At 38.6% G+C, this 15,151-nt stretch overlaps 1 protein-coding gene across 3 annotated transcripts in view; it reads left to right on the forward strand.

Moving 5' to 3' along the window:
* Positions 1 to 5,774: 5,774 nt before the first annotated feature.
* The window catches only part of PTPN13 (protein tyrosine phosphatase non-receptor type 13), a 95,271-nt gene continuing 85,894 nt past the window's right edge, over positions 5,775 to 15,151 (forward strand). For all 3 annotated transcript variants that reach the window (XM_086464763.1, XM_009955774.2, XM_086464765.1), the window contains exon 1: positions 5,775 to 5,889. In XM_086464763.1, coding sequence (XP_086320889.1) covers positions 5,775 to 5,889 — 115 coding nt within the window. The remainder of the gene's footprint in view (positions 5,890 to 15,151) is intronic.

Raw genomic sequence — 15,151 nt, forward strand, 5'->3', positions numbered from 1 at the left:
TAGAAAACCACATTTTATGTACATACATCTAAGTGTGTGCATGTCTGAAAATAAAGTTTCAAAGACTGCTGAAGCACAAGCTTTCTAACGTGGCTCCAAGGTTCTGCACTTAAGTACAGTTTCAGCAACAGTATTATTGGGGATAAACTAATTGATAGATGCATTCCAGGTCTTCTTCGGGCGGGCGTGTAAGATGAGGGTCAATGTAAATAAATAGGATAGATGGCAGCATTTTGAAAGTACAGGGCGTGGTAATGACTCCAGATGCTTAGGTTCTGAAGTGGGAGAGGCCAGACTTTCAAAATTGTTTAGGTATAGCTTCAGTTCAGTTTCATTGGGATTTGTGCATATTGAGTGCTTTTAGAAAGCACTTCACACTCAGTCAGTGATGAATAAAAGTGTCAGTGTTTTATTTTTAGGCAGCTAATCATACCTTTAGAAAGGTGAATTTTAAGAGGTTCTTTTGGGCAAAATTGTCTTGTTGAATGAGCTTCTGCTTTCAGGCATTTGTGTCTACAGAGGCGAGGCTGAGAAAGGGCTCTTTGCTTATCTGCTAAAAGAACTTGGAAATTGCCACTTTTTGCCTAAGTGTATCTGTGGAGCAAAGGGGCAATAACACTCGTATTTGGGACAAATAAAGTCAGCTAGCAGTGTTGTATATAGGAGATGCCTGATGTTCCATAGGTGATGTGCTTTTAACACGGGTTGTTTGGACTGTAGAGTGTAGGGGCAAGGAGGTTACTGAGTTTGCTTTACAGGGAAGAGACAGAACTACACATCCCACTTATCAGGGAGTGTATAAATTGTCTGCCTTAGAGGGAGGAGCTGGCAGTTGGTCCTTATGAGGTAAACAGGCTTTTTAAAGGAGGTGTTTGAGATATGGGAGAGGCCTTTGGCTTAAGCAGCATTCTTTCTTGGAACTGTGCTGCCTGTATGGCTTAGGGCTGAATGGTGTGGAGGGTGAGAAATTGCACTCAGGGCTTGTTGATACAAATGATTTACATCGGAATTTACTCTCTTGTCCTGGAGCAAGAGAGCTGCCTCCACATGATGCAACTCCTTTCCTGTGGAAATTGTGCTCCTGTATGGTCCTGTAAGAGTAAATTCTGTCCCAGAGAAAGCAACCAGAAAGTAATGTTCGTATCTCCAGTGTTAACTAATTTGTCCACTGTCTTCCTACATTGTCTTGTGTTCTCTGCTGTGTGAATGTCCCATTTTTGGATGTTCTGTGGTTTTGAGGTGTATGGGGAATCCCCACCTTCACAGTTCATGTTGAGTTCGTACCACCTAGCCCTTTGACATGCCTCCTGATCATGGCTGCACCTGGACTTCTCACCTTGTGAAGCAAGGTGCAGAAACAAGATATGCTTAGCTTTGTAAGTCTCCTGATGCCATCTCCAGCACGTTGATGTGGCTTCATATTAAGATGCCACCATAATACTTACAAGGAAAATCAAAGTGAACTGATCTGTAGAAGGTGTACCTTTCAATGTTCTTTAATCTGTCCATTTTTGTTAGAAGGACTGAAGAGGAACAGGGACACAGATCTTTCCTACCTTGAATGAAGAGCAGACAGGGAGAGGACTCATTGCAAGAAAGTGGCCTGACAGCAGTCCATTGAGAGCTCTGCTCATCTAGATTTCTTTGCCAGTCAACTTGATATCCTGAAAAACACAGGGACTGCCAGAAGCTTCTTTGGAAGTTTGAAGCAGGCTAGTTTGTACTGTTAATAAAAAAGGAAAGTCTTCATTTTACTTGCAGTTTTGTGTTCTGTCGTTTTAGGCAAATACTATTCAGCTTTCCTGAGATCCGCTCACTGTCTCTCCTTGGATTAGCCCCTCTTTGCTCAACTGAAATCAGCTAGAAGTTTACGCTTGATGGAGATAACTCATCTCTACTCTGTCTTCTCTTTCCTGCATTTTAAGAGGTTGCTATTCTTAGTCTGTTGTCCTCTGTTGCTACCACCCAGGTTCCTTTCTCTGAGTTCTTAGCCATAGGAGTTTAAATACAGATTTTAAGTAGTGATTCATTTTAATTGGAAAATGAACATTATGCAACTATATAGCCATGGATGTAACTCCTTAGAGGGCTAAGTTGTGAAGATAGGCAGCCCATATAGTTTTGATATAGTATTCTACAAAAGCTTTGTATGTTTTTCTTTTAAATAAATTACTTGATACTGTCGTTCTGTTGCAATTTATCAAAATGTTCAGGCATTACACAAAACCAAAAGCTTTTGTATATTGAGCACTTAACACTTCAGCTTCTGTATTCACAAAGGATCGGACGCTATTGAAGGCTTCCAGAATCTTAGGAGACAGCAAATTCAGAAGAATTGTGTGTTCCAAACATTATCATTCCTACAAATTTCTCCTTGTGAAAAACATGTGTCGTAAACAAGCTGATGGGGAAGAAGTATAATTTGAGCCAGGCACTTTCACTGTCAACTTCATTGTGTTAACTTCATGGTGCCTGACTACTAACAGGTGGACTGTACAGATGGAGAACTCTGGCCATGCATTTGCCAGCAAACATTTCACCCCAACTTGTTTCAGTGAGTTCCTTGGTGACAGAGAACAGTTTTGTGGAAGTTTCTTTAATCTTCATAACCAATGTGTTGCCCTGCTCTTTGCTGTGACTGACAAGCACTGCGGCTTTCCGATAGTTTTGAGGAAGAAAAGTTACAGGAGAAGTTACCAAAACAAAGTTACCGAAAAGTTACTGAAACAGATAAACTTCAATGACAGTCCATTCAAATCCCAACTCATGCAGTTTTGCATGTGGCTGTGTTTGTAATGACTGATGTTTTGTTGTGTTGTGCTTGAGCTTTCAAAACCAATTTGAAATGGTTTGGGTTTGGTGCATCGTGATGTTTATTTTTATTTGTCAGGCTACTACTATCTGTAATATACAAGATCTTATTGCTTACACTGCTACAGCTGAGGCCTGTGTGGCTGGGTTGGATATTCATGCACATTTACTGTGATCAAGAAACTGTTTTCTGTAGGATTCTTTTACTGTTGCCGTGGTGTGTTTGGGAGTTTGAGTAGACATGCTTATGGTCTCTGTAGTGACATATCGTAGGGAATTAGCTTATATCTGCTACAGAACAGTCCACACTATTTAATCACAGCTGAAGGAATTCGGATTTTGCAGGATGAAGAAAAGGGGAGTGGGAGAAAAGGATTTTGGGGGAGATTCTTGGTGGTAGTGTTATGTATGCTCAGCATACTTCCTTTACAATATTTAGCATAAAAAGTTTTCATTTGCAGATCATGTATTTTTAGTCCCTAGGAGAAGATGAAATCTTGTAATCTGAATAATCCATTTTGATTCTAGATGTACATACTGAAATTTGAGACAGTGCCATGAAATCACAAAATTCCCTGGTACAGGTGATAGACCAGGTATATGTGAATCTCATACTGACTAGGAACGTGTTTATCTCTGGCTTTACATCCATTTATTGCAAGTCTGTATTAGTCCCTAGCTTTCAATTTTGAGTGGTGTATTTAGTTTTTGGGGATTCAGATTTCATCTTTCTTTTAAATGTGCTCTGGATCTGTTTTCCCTTCCATTATCTTTTGATGATGACTTTTCACAGAATCACAGAATGTTAGAACATTAGTTGTTAAAAATATATCTGGCTTAGAAAATATGCAGAATAATTGAGTACTAAAAACTGACAAGCTGTGAAGTAGGGAAAAATAAACTGTCAGTGATGAGATGTAGCCAACAATATGTAATTTTTCAATAGCGTAGTATAGAATTCTAGCTGAAGAAGCTCTGGGTAGTCCTTTAGCAAGTATCTTCAAAGCCTTTGTTCTCAGCTAGAAAATGCAGGATATTCAGCCTTTTATATTGCCATTGTATGGGTATAAGCCTGGTTATCTGGAAGTAAAAAGACCATGGAAGGCATAAAACTGCCTAGATAGTTGGGAAACTAAATATAGCTAGTCAGCCTGTCCTCCTTGCAAATTGTTAGATTAATATCCATGAGTGTGCCTCTGAGCCAGGATTGCATGCTATTGGGGAGGCTCTGGCTAGTTTTTTGGAAGGGAGCAGGAGGAACCTCCAGCAGTACTGTTGGGTCATCTAAAGCTGTTGACAGCAGTTACTCATCTTGGGACAATATACATTGCTTGTGGAACTGTATTTTCCATTTCCAGCAGCAACTTTGTAGCCTTTGAGACCTAACAAACTCATCACTGATGATTGATGATATAGCTTAGGCTCTTACTGAAGCTCAGTGCCTCAAGATTTTATTGTTTGGGCTTTGGAGAGAAGCAGAGAGATAAGTGACTGCAGCGGCATCTCAATCAGAAATATAAATTGGCTTGAGTGCTCAGTCTAAGAACATTCAGTGTCCATAGAAAGCTGAAGTAATTAGGCAGACACTTTATTTATTTGCTCCTGAGCTTACCAGAATGATGAAGCTTTGCCTTTGTCAGAATATTTAGGGATGTGTTCTCCAGTTTTCAAAATGGTTTTGGACAACTGAGTATCGTGTTGTGGTATGGTGAAAATGGCTTAACTCTTTGAAAAAATATTAAATCCTGACCCCTTTTAGATAGGGGAGGAAGTCTTTATTTGTTTTCTGGGGGTGTAATAAGTAGAGCACCAGTAACGATTTTACTTTGTTTTCTTAAATGTATGAAGAAGCTGAACAAAGGAAGTAACCGTCAGATCCACAGCTAGCTAGCTTGCTTGTTTGCAGGTAGTGGTGCTTCTTACTTGGCCTTGAGATAGGAAAGGAAGCTCTTCTGATGTATTTTCACAGGGCTTTTTATACTAACAGCAATGTAACTGACTTAAGCCTGTCAAAATAATGTTAATAGCTGATTTGCATTAATAAACCTGTAAATACTAATCATTGTATCATTTTTTTTTTTTATTTATTTTATTTTATTTATTTTTTTTAAACAGCAAATTCTTGCCTGTAGCAGCAGGAGTAGGGAGGTGATCATACCCCTGTACTTGGCATTGGGGAAGGCCACAGCTGTGTTCAGTTTTGGGCTCCTCAATACAAGAAGGACATTGAGGTGCTGGAGAGAGTGCAGGGAAGAGCAACAAAGATGGTGAAAGGCCTAGAGAATAAGTCTTATGAATAGCAGCTGAGGGAACTGGAACTATTTGGCCTTAAGAAAAGGAGGCTGAGGGGAGACCTTATTGCTCTCTACAGCTACCTGAGAGCACATTGTAGAGAGGTAGGTGCTGGTCTCTCTTCACAGGTAATTAATGATAGAACAAGAGGGAACAGATTCAAGCTGCACCAGAGTAGGTTTAGGCTAGACATTAGGAAAAATTTTTTCACTGGAAGGGTCATCAGGCATTGGAATAGGCTGCCCGGGAAGGAGGCTGAGTCACCATCCCCTAGTGTGTTTAAAGGTCATTTAGATGTGGTGCTTGGTTTAGGGATGTACTTCGTAGTGTAATGTTGATGGTTGGACTTGATGATCTCAAAGGTCTTTTCCAACCTGAATGATTCTATGATTCTGTGACTAATGCCAGCTTGTTGAGTTTATTGATTTAGTAGCCTACAATATTAATATGGATCATTGTTTTCTTAACCCAAGTTTTTCTTCTTCATAATAGCAAGTGCTTAAAGTTCTTTATCATCATGGTGAGTATTTTGTAGTATTTATATTTGATGGGTTCTATTAATGTTAGAGAGTTTTTGTACTTGAAAGTTGACTATTGCTACTTGAGTACTACACACAAGGAGAAAGTAACTCGTGTATTCTTAAATCAGTCTGTCTCATTTCCCAGGTAACATGCATGTGTCACTGGCAGAGGCTCTGGAGGTTCGGGGGGGGCCATTGCAAGAAGAGGAAATATGGGCTATTTTGAATCAAAGTGCAGAGAGCCTTCAAGAACTCTTCAGAAAAGGTAAGCTTTTTTAAAGACTGATATATGCAGAACTGGAAACATCTTGGTTATGTTTGTGTCATGTAAGTGAACTCCCTTGTTCTTCCTGGGCTCTGAACCCAAATAATACTTGCTCCTAGGTTATCTTTGGGTAAAGTGCCTATCTGCACCCCAGCCCAAAGGATGTTTTCAACCATCACTTCATGTTCTCTCAGGACCTGTGGCACGTTCAATTTCATGTGACAACTTCGCTTTGGTAGGAAGCTACCAACAGAGTCTTTGCCTTATTTTGGACTCATTGAAATGAGATAGAAACACAGAAAGAATTATAAATAAGTCTGAGACCATTGGAGCACTTTGGTCTGGGACATACAAATAGGTACAATACAGTACAGTTATGACCAGTCTGCTCTGAAGAGATTTAGTCTCAAGCAAGACAAAGGTGAACCACTGAAAACTTTGACCAGAGGGCTAGATATCATTTTCCAGAATGCAATTAGCGAGACATATATAGGTACTGAGAGGATTGTGGTGGCTTGTTGTACTTTAAAGGAGTAGAAGTAAGTATTTCTTATCCTACACCCCTCAACTTAGTGGGCTCTGCAGAACTGCTAATGATTATGTGTTTTAGCACTAAGTTTAAGTATGGAACCCTCCCTCTTCCTTATGTTTTCCTTTCTTTAATATCTGCAAATCCTTAAGCCCATTTCCCCCTTTTTTGATTTTGATAGCAATAAAAGCTTAACTCAAAGATGTCAGAAAAATTCAATATTTAATCTGACTTCAGATAGATGTGTTCCTATGATGCATCTTAGTATTTCAGCAAATTTGTGGGAGTCATTTCCTTATATCTAAGCATGGATATATAAGCTTGTTCAGTTTTATTCAGGAAAAACTAAAAGCTCGCACTTTGAACATAGCCATTGTTTTGCCACATTGCTATGCAAGGGGCACATCTTCATTATTGAGGGCAAAATGTATTGTATTTTTTGCATGTGTTTGGCTTCCAAGATTGGTTTCATCAAGATTCAACACTTGAGTTGTTTCGGGTTTTGTTTTTTTTTTAAGATCTGTTTTAGGCAGTCTGTCTTGTACATTGTTCAACTTCTGAAAGTGGGCTGTGTTGATACTCACAAAGTCTCCAAAGAAGGCAGATGTGGGCAGAAACTGCCATATGGCATTTGAATTCTCGTCGCACTTGAATTAGCATTATAAATATGAAATTTTATCGACTTCTCTGAAATATTTTTTGGTAGGCAAATTATGGGTAGTTTTGATATTTCATACAAATTTCCCCTTTACCATGAGCTTACAGCCCATGTGTGACAAGAAGTGTTCCTTATTGGGAATGCGGAATTTATTGTTGCGATTTGACTGACTGTCCTGTCCCTTTGCTTCTTGTATTGCAAGAAAGGGAAAGCTGGCATCTGCTTTCCTCTCCCTTTCTCTCTTTGTTGTCTCTGAGAGAATCAGAGGAATAATTTTTTTATTATTTTTTTTTTAAAGAGGGCATATTGTTGAGACCAAGTGAGACCTTTACTAAAGAGAGATCTTGAATGATTAAAGGATTACTCCTGTACGCTTTACAGGAATCAACAAGTTGTGCTCCACCTTGAAATCTACCTGAAAGATCACAGTAGCATGAGTATGTAGTAGTGAAACCACTTAAGACATTATCCTAGGTCTAAATTCTTTTCAAGAAGGTAGTCTCCACTGAAAATAAGAGCTCACCCTTTCGTAGCCTGAGAGTAGTGCAGAAAAGAGTTATCGTAATTAATATGAAGGCTGCATGTAAGCATTGAGAATGAGAAACACAGTCAGCCCCCCTTCAGAGGGACAAGTACTGAAAGATGAGCGTGCAAAATGAAAGCTTGCCCCAGGACTTCTGGTATGTGCTTTTAAGGTAGGGCAACGTTTGCCAGCCAAGCCTGGCTAAGGTGGCAGAAGCTTCTGGTCTTAACTGCCTATCAGCAAAGGCTAAAACACTAATTCAGGTAAAATCAGTGCCCAAAGAATCTGTCTGTTCTTGGAGATGAAGCTGTTTTATTGAATTGTTTTTCTGCTACTTCAGCAAACTGTTTTCAGTTGTGTAGTATTAATTAACCTGGGGTATAGCCCTGTGGTAAAATGCACTTCAAGAGACACCCAAATGAAAGAGCTTTACTATGTAGCTAAGGTTGACAGACCTCCCAGCAAGATTAGGATAACCAGACAGTTTTCAATGAAGAGTTGGCTTCACTATGGAAACAATGTAGAAACCTTTTTTAGTCGTCATCTTGAATATCAGTTTCTGTGCTGGATTGTAAAGATGCGATGCAGAGATGCAGTAACAGAGAAGAATGCAGAGGTTCATGTAGGCTTGTCTGATTCAGTTTTGTTACTTTTTTTGTGGAGGACTAGTAGCAAATGGGGGATCCTAGAGAAGTGCTCTTCTCCTTGGTCAAATTTCAGCCCTAATATACACCATGGAAGAGCTAATCTATGACAGAGGATGGGTTTCCAAAATTTTTCAGAATTGACCAGTTGCTCCTGGACAGAGGGCAGTGAGATAATCTTTTAGCTTCTGCAATTTCACAGCGTGCTCAGTTCTGACCAGTCTCAGAGGGGCTCTTTTCTTCCTCCTTCTATAGCTCTGGAGTCCCTGACCATGTTGTTCTGTAACAAAACGAAAGCTTTGATGAGCATTTTCTGTGTTGTGTTTCATTAACAAAATAAAATAAGGTATATTGTTCAACAGTTTGTGGTCCAATTGTTTTGAAATGAGGGGGATAAAAAGGCCATGGAAAGCCTTAACTCTTAAGTTGCCATCTGTTGGCAGCCTCCCCATAGCAGCCTAGCAACCACACACGCTTAAAGGAATTATCATCCTGAGTAACCATTTATTTATTTATGTAATCCTGGTAGAGTTTTGATAGTCTGTTTGAGCTTGAGAATCCTTGCTATTACTCCATCAACTGAGAACAAATAATTTGTTACTTAAAACTTGTTTCAGGAAATTAGGGAAAAATGCCCAAAACAAGCTTCTGTTACAGATTTGGTGACTTCTTGATTTATAAAAGTTTTGTATGTCTTTTAGTGAGTCTATCTTCTTATCCATCAAAACACTGAATAAAAGAATCATAGAATGAAAATCCGTGACTTACATGGCTAATCACATACCATACCGTGTCTAATTCAGTGACCAATACAGAAATGTGCATATTTTTATGCCTATTTTTGTATTTACAATTCTAACAGACGTTGAACTCTTTAAAAATACAAATTGATTTCAATCTTTATAAGCAATAAAAGAGTAGATTGAAATGCCCAGTTGTTAATCACTGATTTAGATCAACTCTGGTAGCTGTCTTGTCAGTGTATTATAAGCTGTTAAACGGAGGAGAAAGACAATGTAGTACTCAGTTGCAGATCTGACATAAATTGTACTAGTGACGTTGAGATTAATCTGGAGATTTGAAAAGGCCGATACCAGACCTGCCCTTCTCTTCAATCTGTTTAATTGTCTGCAGTAACTATTTTGTTGTTGAGAGGGTGTATCAGTTGTTTCAGACATGCTCTATCTTGTCCTTGGTACTCCATGAGGTCAAAGGAACAGATCTTTGAAGTGAAGTATCTCAAATGTAAGAATAAGTGTAAGGAGCATGCTATGATCTCTGCTGCTGAGAATTATAAACCATGCATCCCTCTAATTTTGTAGGTTTAACTGAAAAAGACTTATCAAAACTTGAAAGACTTCATATGTTGCTCAGGCCACTCCTAGGCTAAAGTGTGTGTTGTGGATTCTGAAAATAGTTGGACCTTATGTTTCAAACATGTCAAAACATGTTTAAAAGGAGGGGGAAGAGAAGGGGAAAATATTAGTGATAATAGAAAGGTAGGTTGAGCAAAGAGAGACTTTACAAGTTGATTGTTTTGCAAATTTGTATATGGGAAATGATTTATGTAAAGAGAAGTGATACCCTCTGAAAGTGGATGTGAAGGACAATTGTGGTTTTTTAGGGACCTGTAAATCTTGTTGCCAGTAATATTGTTGCATCTGCTTAGCTTGGGTAAGTATCACGAAAAGAAGGAAGGTGAAGTATGAAATATGTTGATGGGAACTATTTAGTGATGGGTCCCAAGCAGTCATAGACCTAGAAGGGATGGAGGAGGAAATGGATTGTTTTGGTTGACAAGAGGGAAAATGCAATAGGGAAAAAAAAAATAATCCTAATTTTCCAGCCACTCCTTGCTGGCAGGTGTTAAATGATTGTTTTTTCCCTTTGCCAATAACTATTGAGGAATGGTTTTCTTTCACCTTCTGATAACTTCTGGTTGCTCAGAAGGAAAGAGATTAGGCTTTTGTGGGTTTTAGTAAGGTTTTTGTTTTGGTTTTTTTTTTTAACACAACCCCACTCCCCCACCCCCCAAATGAATCCCAGTTACTACTTGCGCTCTTTCCAGAACTCTGCTGGTTGTGGTAAAGGTAACAAAGTGTAGTGTGGTGTTATGCTGACCAGGGAGCAACTCAGGAACAATATGGATGATCTCAGAAATTAGTTGTTCACCCTATTTCTTGCTCCAGTATTCTCAGGAAAGAGTAAATTTCAGTTAGCCTCTCAGTGTTTCTCCTGCTGTTTTTCCAAGTGGCTCAGTATCACATTGGAACTCTCTGCTCAGTCCATAGTGCCAAAGGGGGAGGGAGCAGAAGTGCTGTAATGCTGCTTCCCCTGCACACCAGGCATGCAGGGACATGTTGCACCGGCTCAGAGGAGTATAGCGCATAGAGCGTAAGTGGTCCCTTGTGCTGGCATAATCCTGGCCTGTCTAGAGACACATTGGTCGTCTGCCTGCCTCCAACCTGGCCCAAGCATAGAAATCTTCAATTTCCTGTGCACTAGGAGAAATCTTACTTGTGTCAGTGAGGGCTATACAGAAAAGCAAAGAGAAAGATGAGTGTTGAAAGTCTTGTGTATGTTTTTGGATTGTTCTGTGCTTTTTAAATGTATTTCTTTTGTGTCCTGTAAGAGCTGAAATGTACATCACTTCCAACCATTTTTGCTAACGGCTGTGGCCTAAGAGAGAAGTAGGAAAAAAAAAACCAAAAATGAAGGAGCTTGAATTGTGTATGTAGTTTGGGAATTCAAAATTAACTGCCATCAATATTGTAAAATGGTTCTGTTTTAAATTTCTGCCTAAATGTACTGCCCCTTACAATGGGGGGGGGGGGGGGGTTCATCTTTGGCTACTTGTACCCTGTTAAACCATGTAAAGGACTGTTCTAAGAGTCTTTCATTTGTTTGGCACATGCTGTGTAGCTGAAGATTATTTCAGGTTTTATTGCATTTAAAGCCAATTCACACTCTCACTTTAAGTCAGACTACGTTTTTGTCTCTGTCTTGGCACTGCTTGATGAACTTGTGCTCTCACAAGTGTTTTGTTACCAAGTTGCGTAGTTCTGGAGTTAGCTCAGAGGGCTGGCAGCTCTAGCGCAGTTGAAAGCCTACTGGATAGAAAATTGACCAGGGGCCATATCCTGAACGCCAGTGTTTTAGAGTGGTTTGAATCTCTTTTTTTTTTTTTCTTTTTTTTCTTTTTCTTTTTCCTCTATATTTTGAGGAGTATGTTTCCCTTACTGCTCTTGTAAATTTTTCTGAAAGCCTAAACAGACGATGACATGAATATTATGACTGGAAACTGGTTTCTGTTGTTTTCCTATGGTTCCTGGCTATTTGATGCATTGCATCTTTGTTACTTTTTTTTTTCTTATGTTACAAACACGTGAAAGGGTAAGAGCAGTGTTACTTAAAAATATTTTTCTTAGGTTAAATCTGCATGGTAGGAGCTTTCAGACAGTTGTCTTGGATTGCGATGCATGCCCTAAGGAAATGAAGAATGAGTTATTTTATTCAAAATCAACCCTTTTTCTAAACTTACAGTTAATCACATTCATTATACCTTGCTTCAGATCATGAAGACTATTGAATGTGGATAGAAGTATTTCACATGGATCAATAAATTCAGCCTCTACATCTGTGGAGGACAAATGCATGCTCAAAAGTTTGTTTAAATTAGTATTGGGAAGACTTCAGGCTGTGGGGTTTTATATTGTTCTTAAAACTAAATCATGTTTTTGTCTCATTACCTCTTGTTTCTGTAGTATGTTTCAGAATATGAAGAGTTCATATGTATTTAAAGTCTTTGTCATACAAAATGTTAAGTTAAGAATAAAGCCTCCACATTACTTAACATTCCTGAGTTGGGGTTTTTATGCAGAAATCTTACAATATTTGAATTTTTTTTTTTTTTGTATCAGTGGTGTACACACACAGAACTAGTGAAAACTCCAGTAGTTACCTGCAGGGTTATTTTTGGAAGTTGATGGCCAACTAAGGTCGTCTTTCTAAAAATGTTTTGCTATATATAATGTAATATTTTCTCATGTATGTATAATAGGAAGGGTCGGAGGAAGCGGGGTTAGAGGTGTAGTGTAAAATGTCATCTGTTGGGGCTGGGAGGAACAGATAACGTTATTTTTGTTCTTAAATTAAAATTTTATTTAGTTCAGTCGATTGAACTCAATTTCAACTACTTCTGCAATACGTGGTGTTTAAAGTTCTTGCTGGGGGAGTTTTCTTCAGCTTATTTTTAAATGTATATATTTGATAGTTTTTACACAATATGAGGTATTTCTGAACTCTGGCTTTGACGTTGCCACTGCTAAGAGAAGGTGTCTGTAGAGGTAATGTTGTTTGCTTCATGCCAAGTGTGTTGCTACACACTGCAGCGAAACCATGATCTTGGACATGATGGATTATTTTTACTACTGTATCAAGTGGATATTTTATCCTGGTCATTAAAGAGTGTGATTCCAGGCTTAAATCTTTTTGTAGCTAGGGGTTGATTGGATTAGTGTGGGGAAGAGGGAGGGTGTGTACTGTGGCATAAGGATTGGTAATTGATGTCTGCATGAAATTTAGAATTTCTTCTCTTGGCCAAATTTGTATGATGTTGTTCAGGTAGCTCAGCAGATGCAATTCTTTGTTGTCAGTTGGATTGTATTTTTTTATAACACCTTGATGCATTCAATATTGGGAAGTATTTGAAATCACACTGGAGGAGGTCTAGAAACAGAAAGATACTTGTACAGCTTGTTAGTTGAGCCGTATGTTTTATTTAGTTTAGCTTATATTGACGTTGGTAGATTCAAGTAACATGGTGCTTTGTCCCTTGTGATTTTACTTACTGAAATAGGATAGGAAAACCCACTGAGATCTTGTCTTCTGTGTATAGGAGAGAGATTATCACATACGGTTTCGTCTTCATTTTTTTTAGGGTGTTTTATGTGATTTTAGACTTTTTTTTGGTTTTAATGTGACAAAGACCTCTGGTTTCCATGGGGGAGCTCAGCGGTTCTGTGTGAGAGCGTAAATTAGTTTAGACGACGAGATACCATCCATCAATTACTTCTTTTGGATCCAGGGGAGAAAGCTGGAGCAATGAAATACATTCCCCTGAGGCAAGAAGGCTGAGCCTCTCTTCTACGTCATAAAAATCAGAGTAGGGGGCGAAACCAGTTCAGCACTGTGAATCCTAAGCTTGTAGTACTGGCTTTCAGCAAAGTACAGTGGTATTTTAAAATTCATTAGAAAAACTGTAGCAAACTCCTTTGTTTCTCAGGTGGTTAAACAAGTTGCAATAACTACTTGAAGTAGACTCTGTACGATTTTTCCATTTCTAGCGTGTTTGTTGCCCTCAATGGTCTCTCTTCCTTTTTAAAGCAAAACTTTGCAATAGCTATTTAAGTATGTTCAGTCAAATGTATGTGTTAGTCTTAGACTGAAAAATGAATTATTAGGTTCTCTACCAAATGATATCTCTTATACACATCGGTAAGAGGGGAAACTTTCTGAGCTTCAGGATCTGAAAGTTGAGGTGGTTTTTCTGTATAATTGTACTACCAAGTTATTAGTATAGTTTTGCTTTGGTGTCACGGAATGTAGAAGGCCTAAAAGGATTCTTCTTTTGGAGGGAGTTGAAGAAATTGAAGGACCCAGTTGGTAGATCCTTTTACATCTGATACCTGCAAGCAGTAATTTAATACATTTCCTAGGAGATTAGAAATATTCTAGATTACAAGATAATTGAGTAGGCTAGGAACCAGCACTGTAGGAACATCCTGAGCTGATAGGAGAGTGGAAAATGTTAGTGGTGGAGCTGAAGGAGGAAATTATTATTCTGTTGTTGCTTACTATGTAGAGGGAAAAGGAAGACTTAGCCTTGAAATGCATGTTTCCTCAGATGTTTGATATATTGTGTGGCAGAAAACAGAGCAATTGCCTCTTTGCCTATGGAAAAATAACAGTTAACTTTTATTTTTACTTAGAAGCTTATGTCTCCTTCAGTGTTGTTTGAAGGAGTAGAAAAAAATATTTTGACTCTCTTTTGTGTCTCTCTTTCTTGCCTTAGTTAACTTTTACTTTCAAGGTGGATTTTGGGGTTTAACACCTTACTCTGTGTGTGCAGCCTGTTTCTTCCCTTTCCCCCCTGCTGCCTCCCCCCCGCCTTTTTTTTTTTTTTTTTTGGTAGGTCTGTGGCCAGAAGTTTGACAGCAGTGTTATCAGACATCAGAAACCTAGCTGGCAAATTGCATATTCATGGTATAGGAAGTTTTCTTTGCTGTTTTGGTTCTCTGATTTCAGTGCTTGTTTAGCTATTTTCAGGTGTTATTCACAGGGTTGGCATGAGTGATCTTACTAAGGTTTCAGGTTTATTCTTTGCCCACTTCCATTGCTGCCTAGAATTATTTTTTCTTTTTCACTTTTGAAATTTTTTTTTTCTTTAGGCTAAAAAAGACTTCTGTGCCCCCAAAATTCACCATTTTATCCTGTTCTATCAGCTACTCTAATAAGGAGTATTTCCTTTCTCTACTAACTTTGCCCTCTCTCTTCAGAACATTGCTGCTGCAGCAGTGCTGTATTAGCATAGCAGCTAACTCCAGTCTTATTGTAGGAGTTAGCCTTAATGACATGTACCCTACAAAACATGATCCTGTTACATGTTGACTGTAACATAAATGAATTAACTGAGGACAGCAGAGCTTGTAAATATTTTAGCAGGCTCTTCCTGAGTTTGGTTGTGGGAATTATAGCAAAGAATAGTCAAAAAAGATAGGCGTTACTCCTTAGTGTGATTAAAATTGAAATGGTGGTTGTGATTGTGAAGCACCATAGGTGGAAAATGAAGCATTAATCTATTCCATTAATAATATGTAGGCTAATATTAAATGTGTCTTTGAGCAAAT

This window comes from Leptosomus discolor, chromosome 4 (genome assembly GCF_034619465.1).
Source record: "Leptosomus discolor isolate bLepDis1 chromosome 4, bLepDis1.hap2, whole genome shotgun sequence".
In the NCBI taxonomy this organism is placed as follows: domain Eukaryota; kingdom Metazoa; phylum Chordata; class Aves; order Leptosomiformes; family Leptosomidae; genus Leptosomus; species Leptosomus discolor.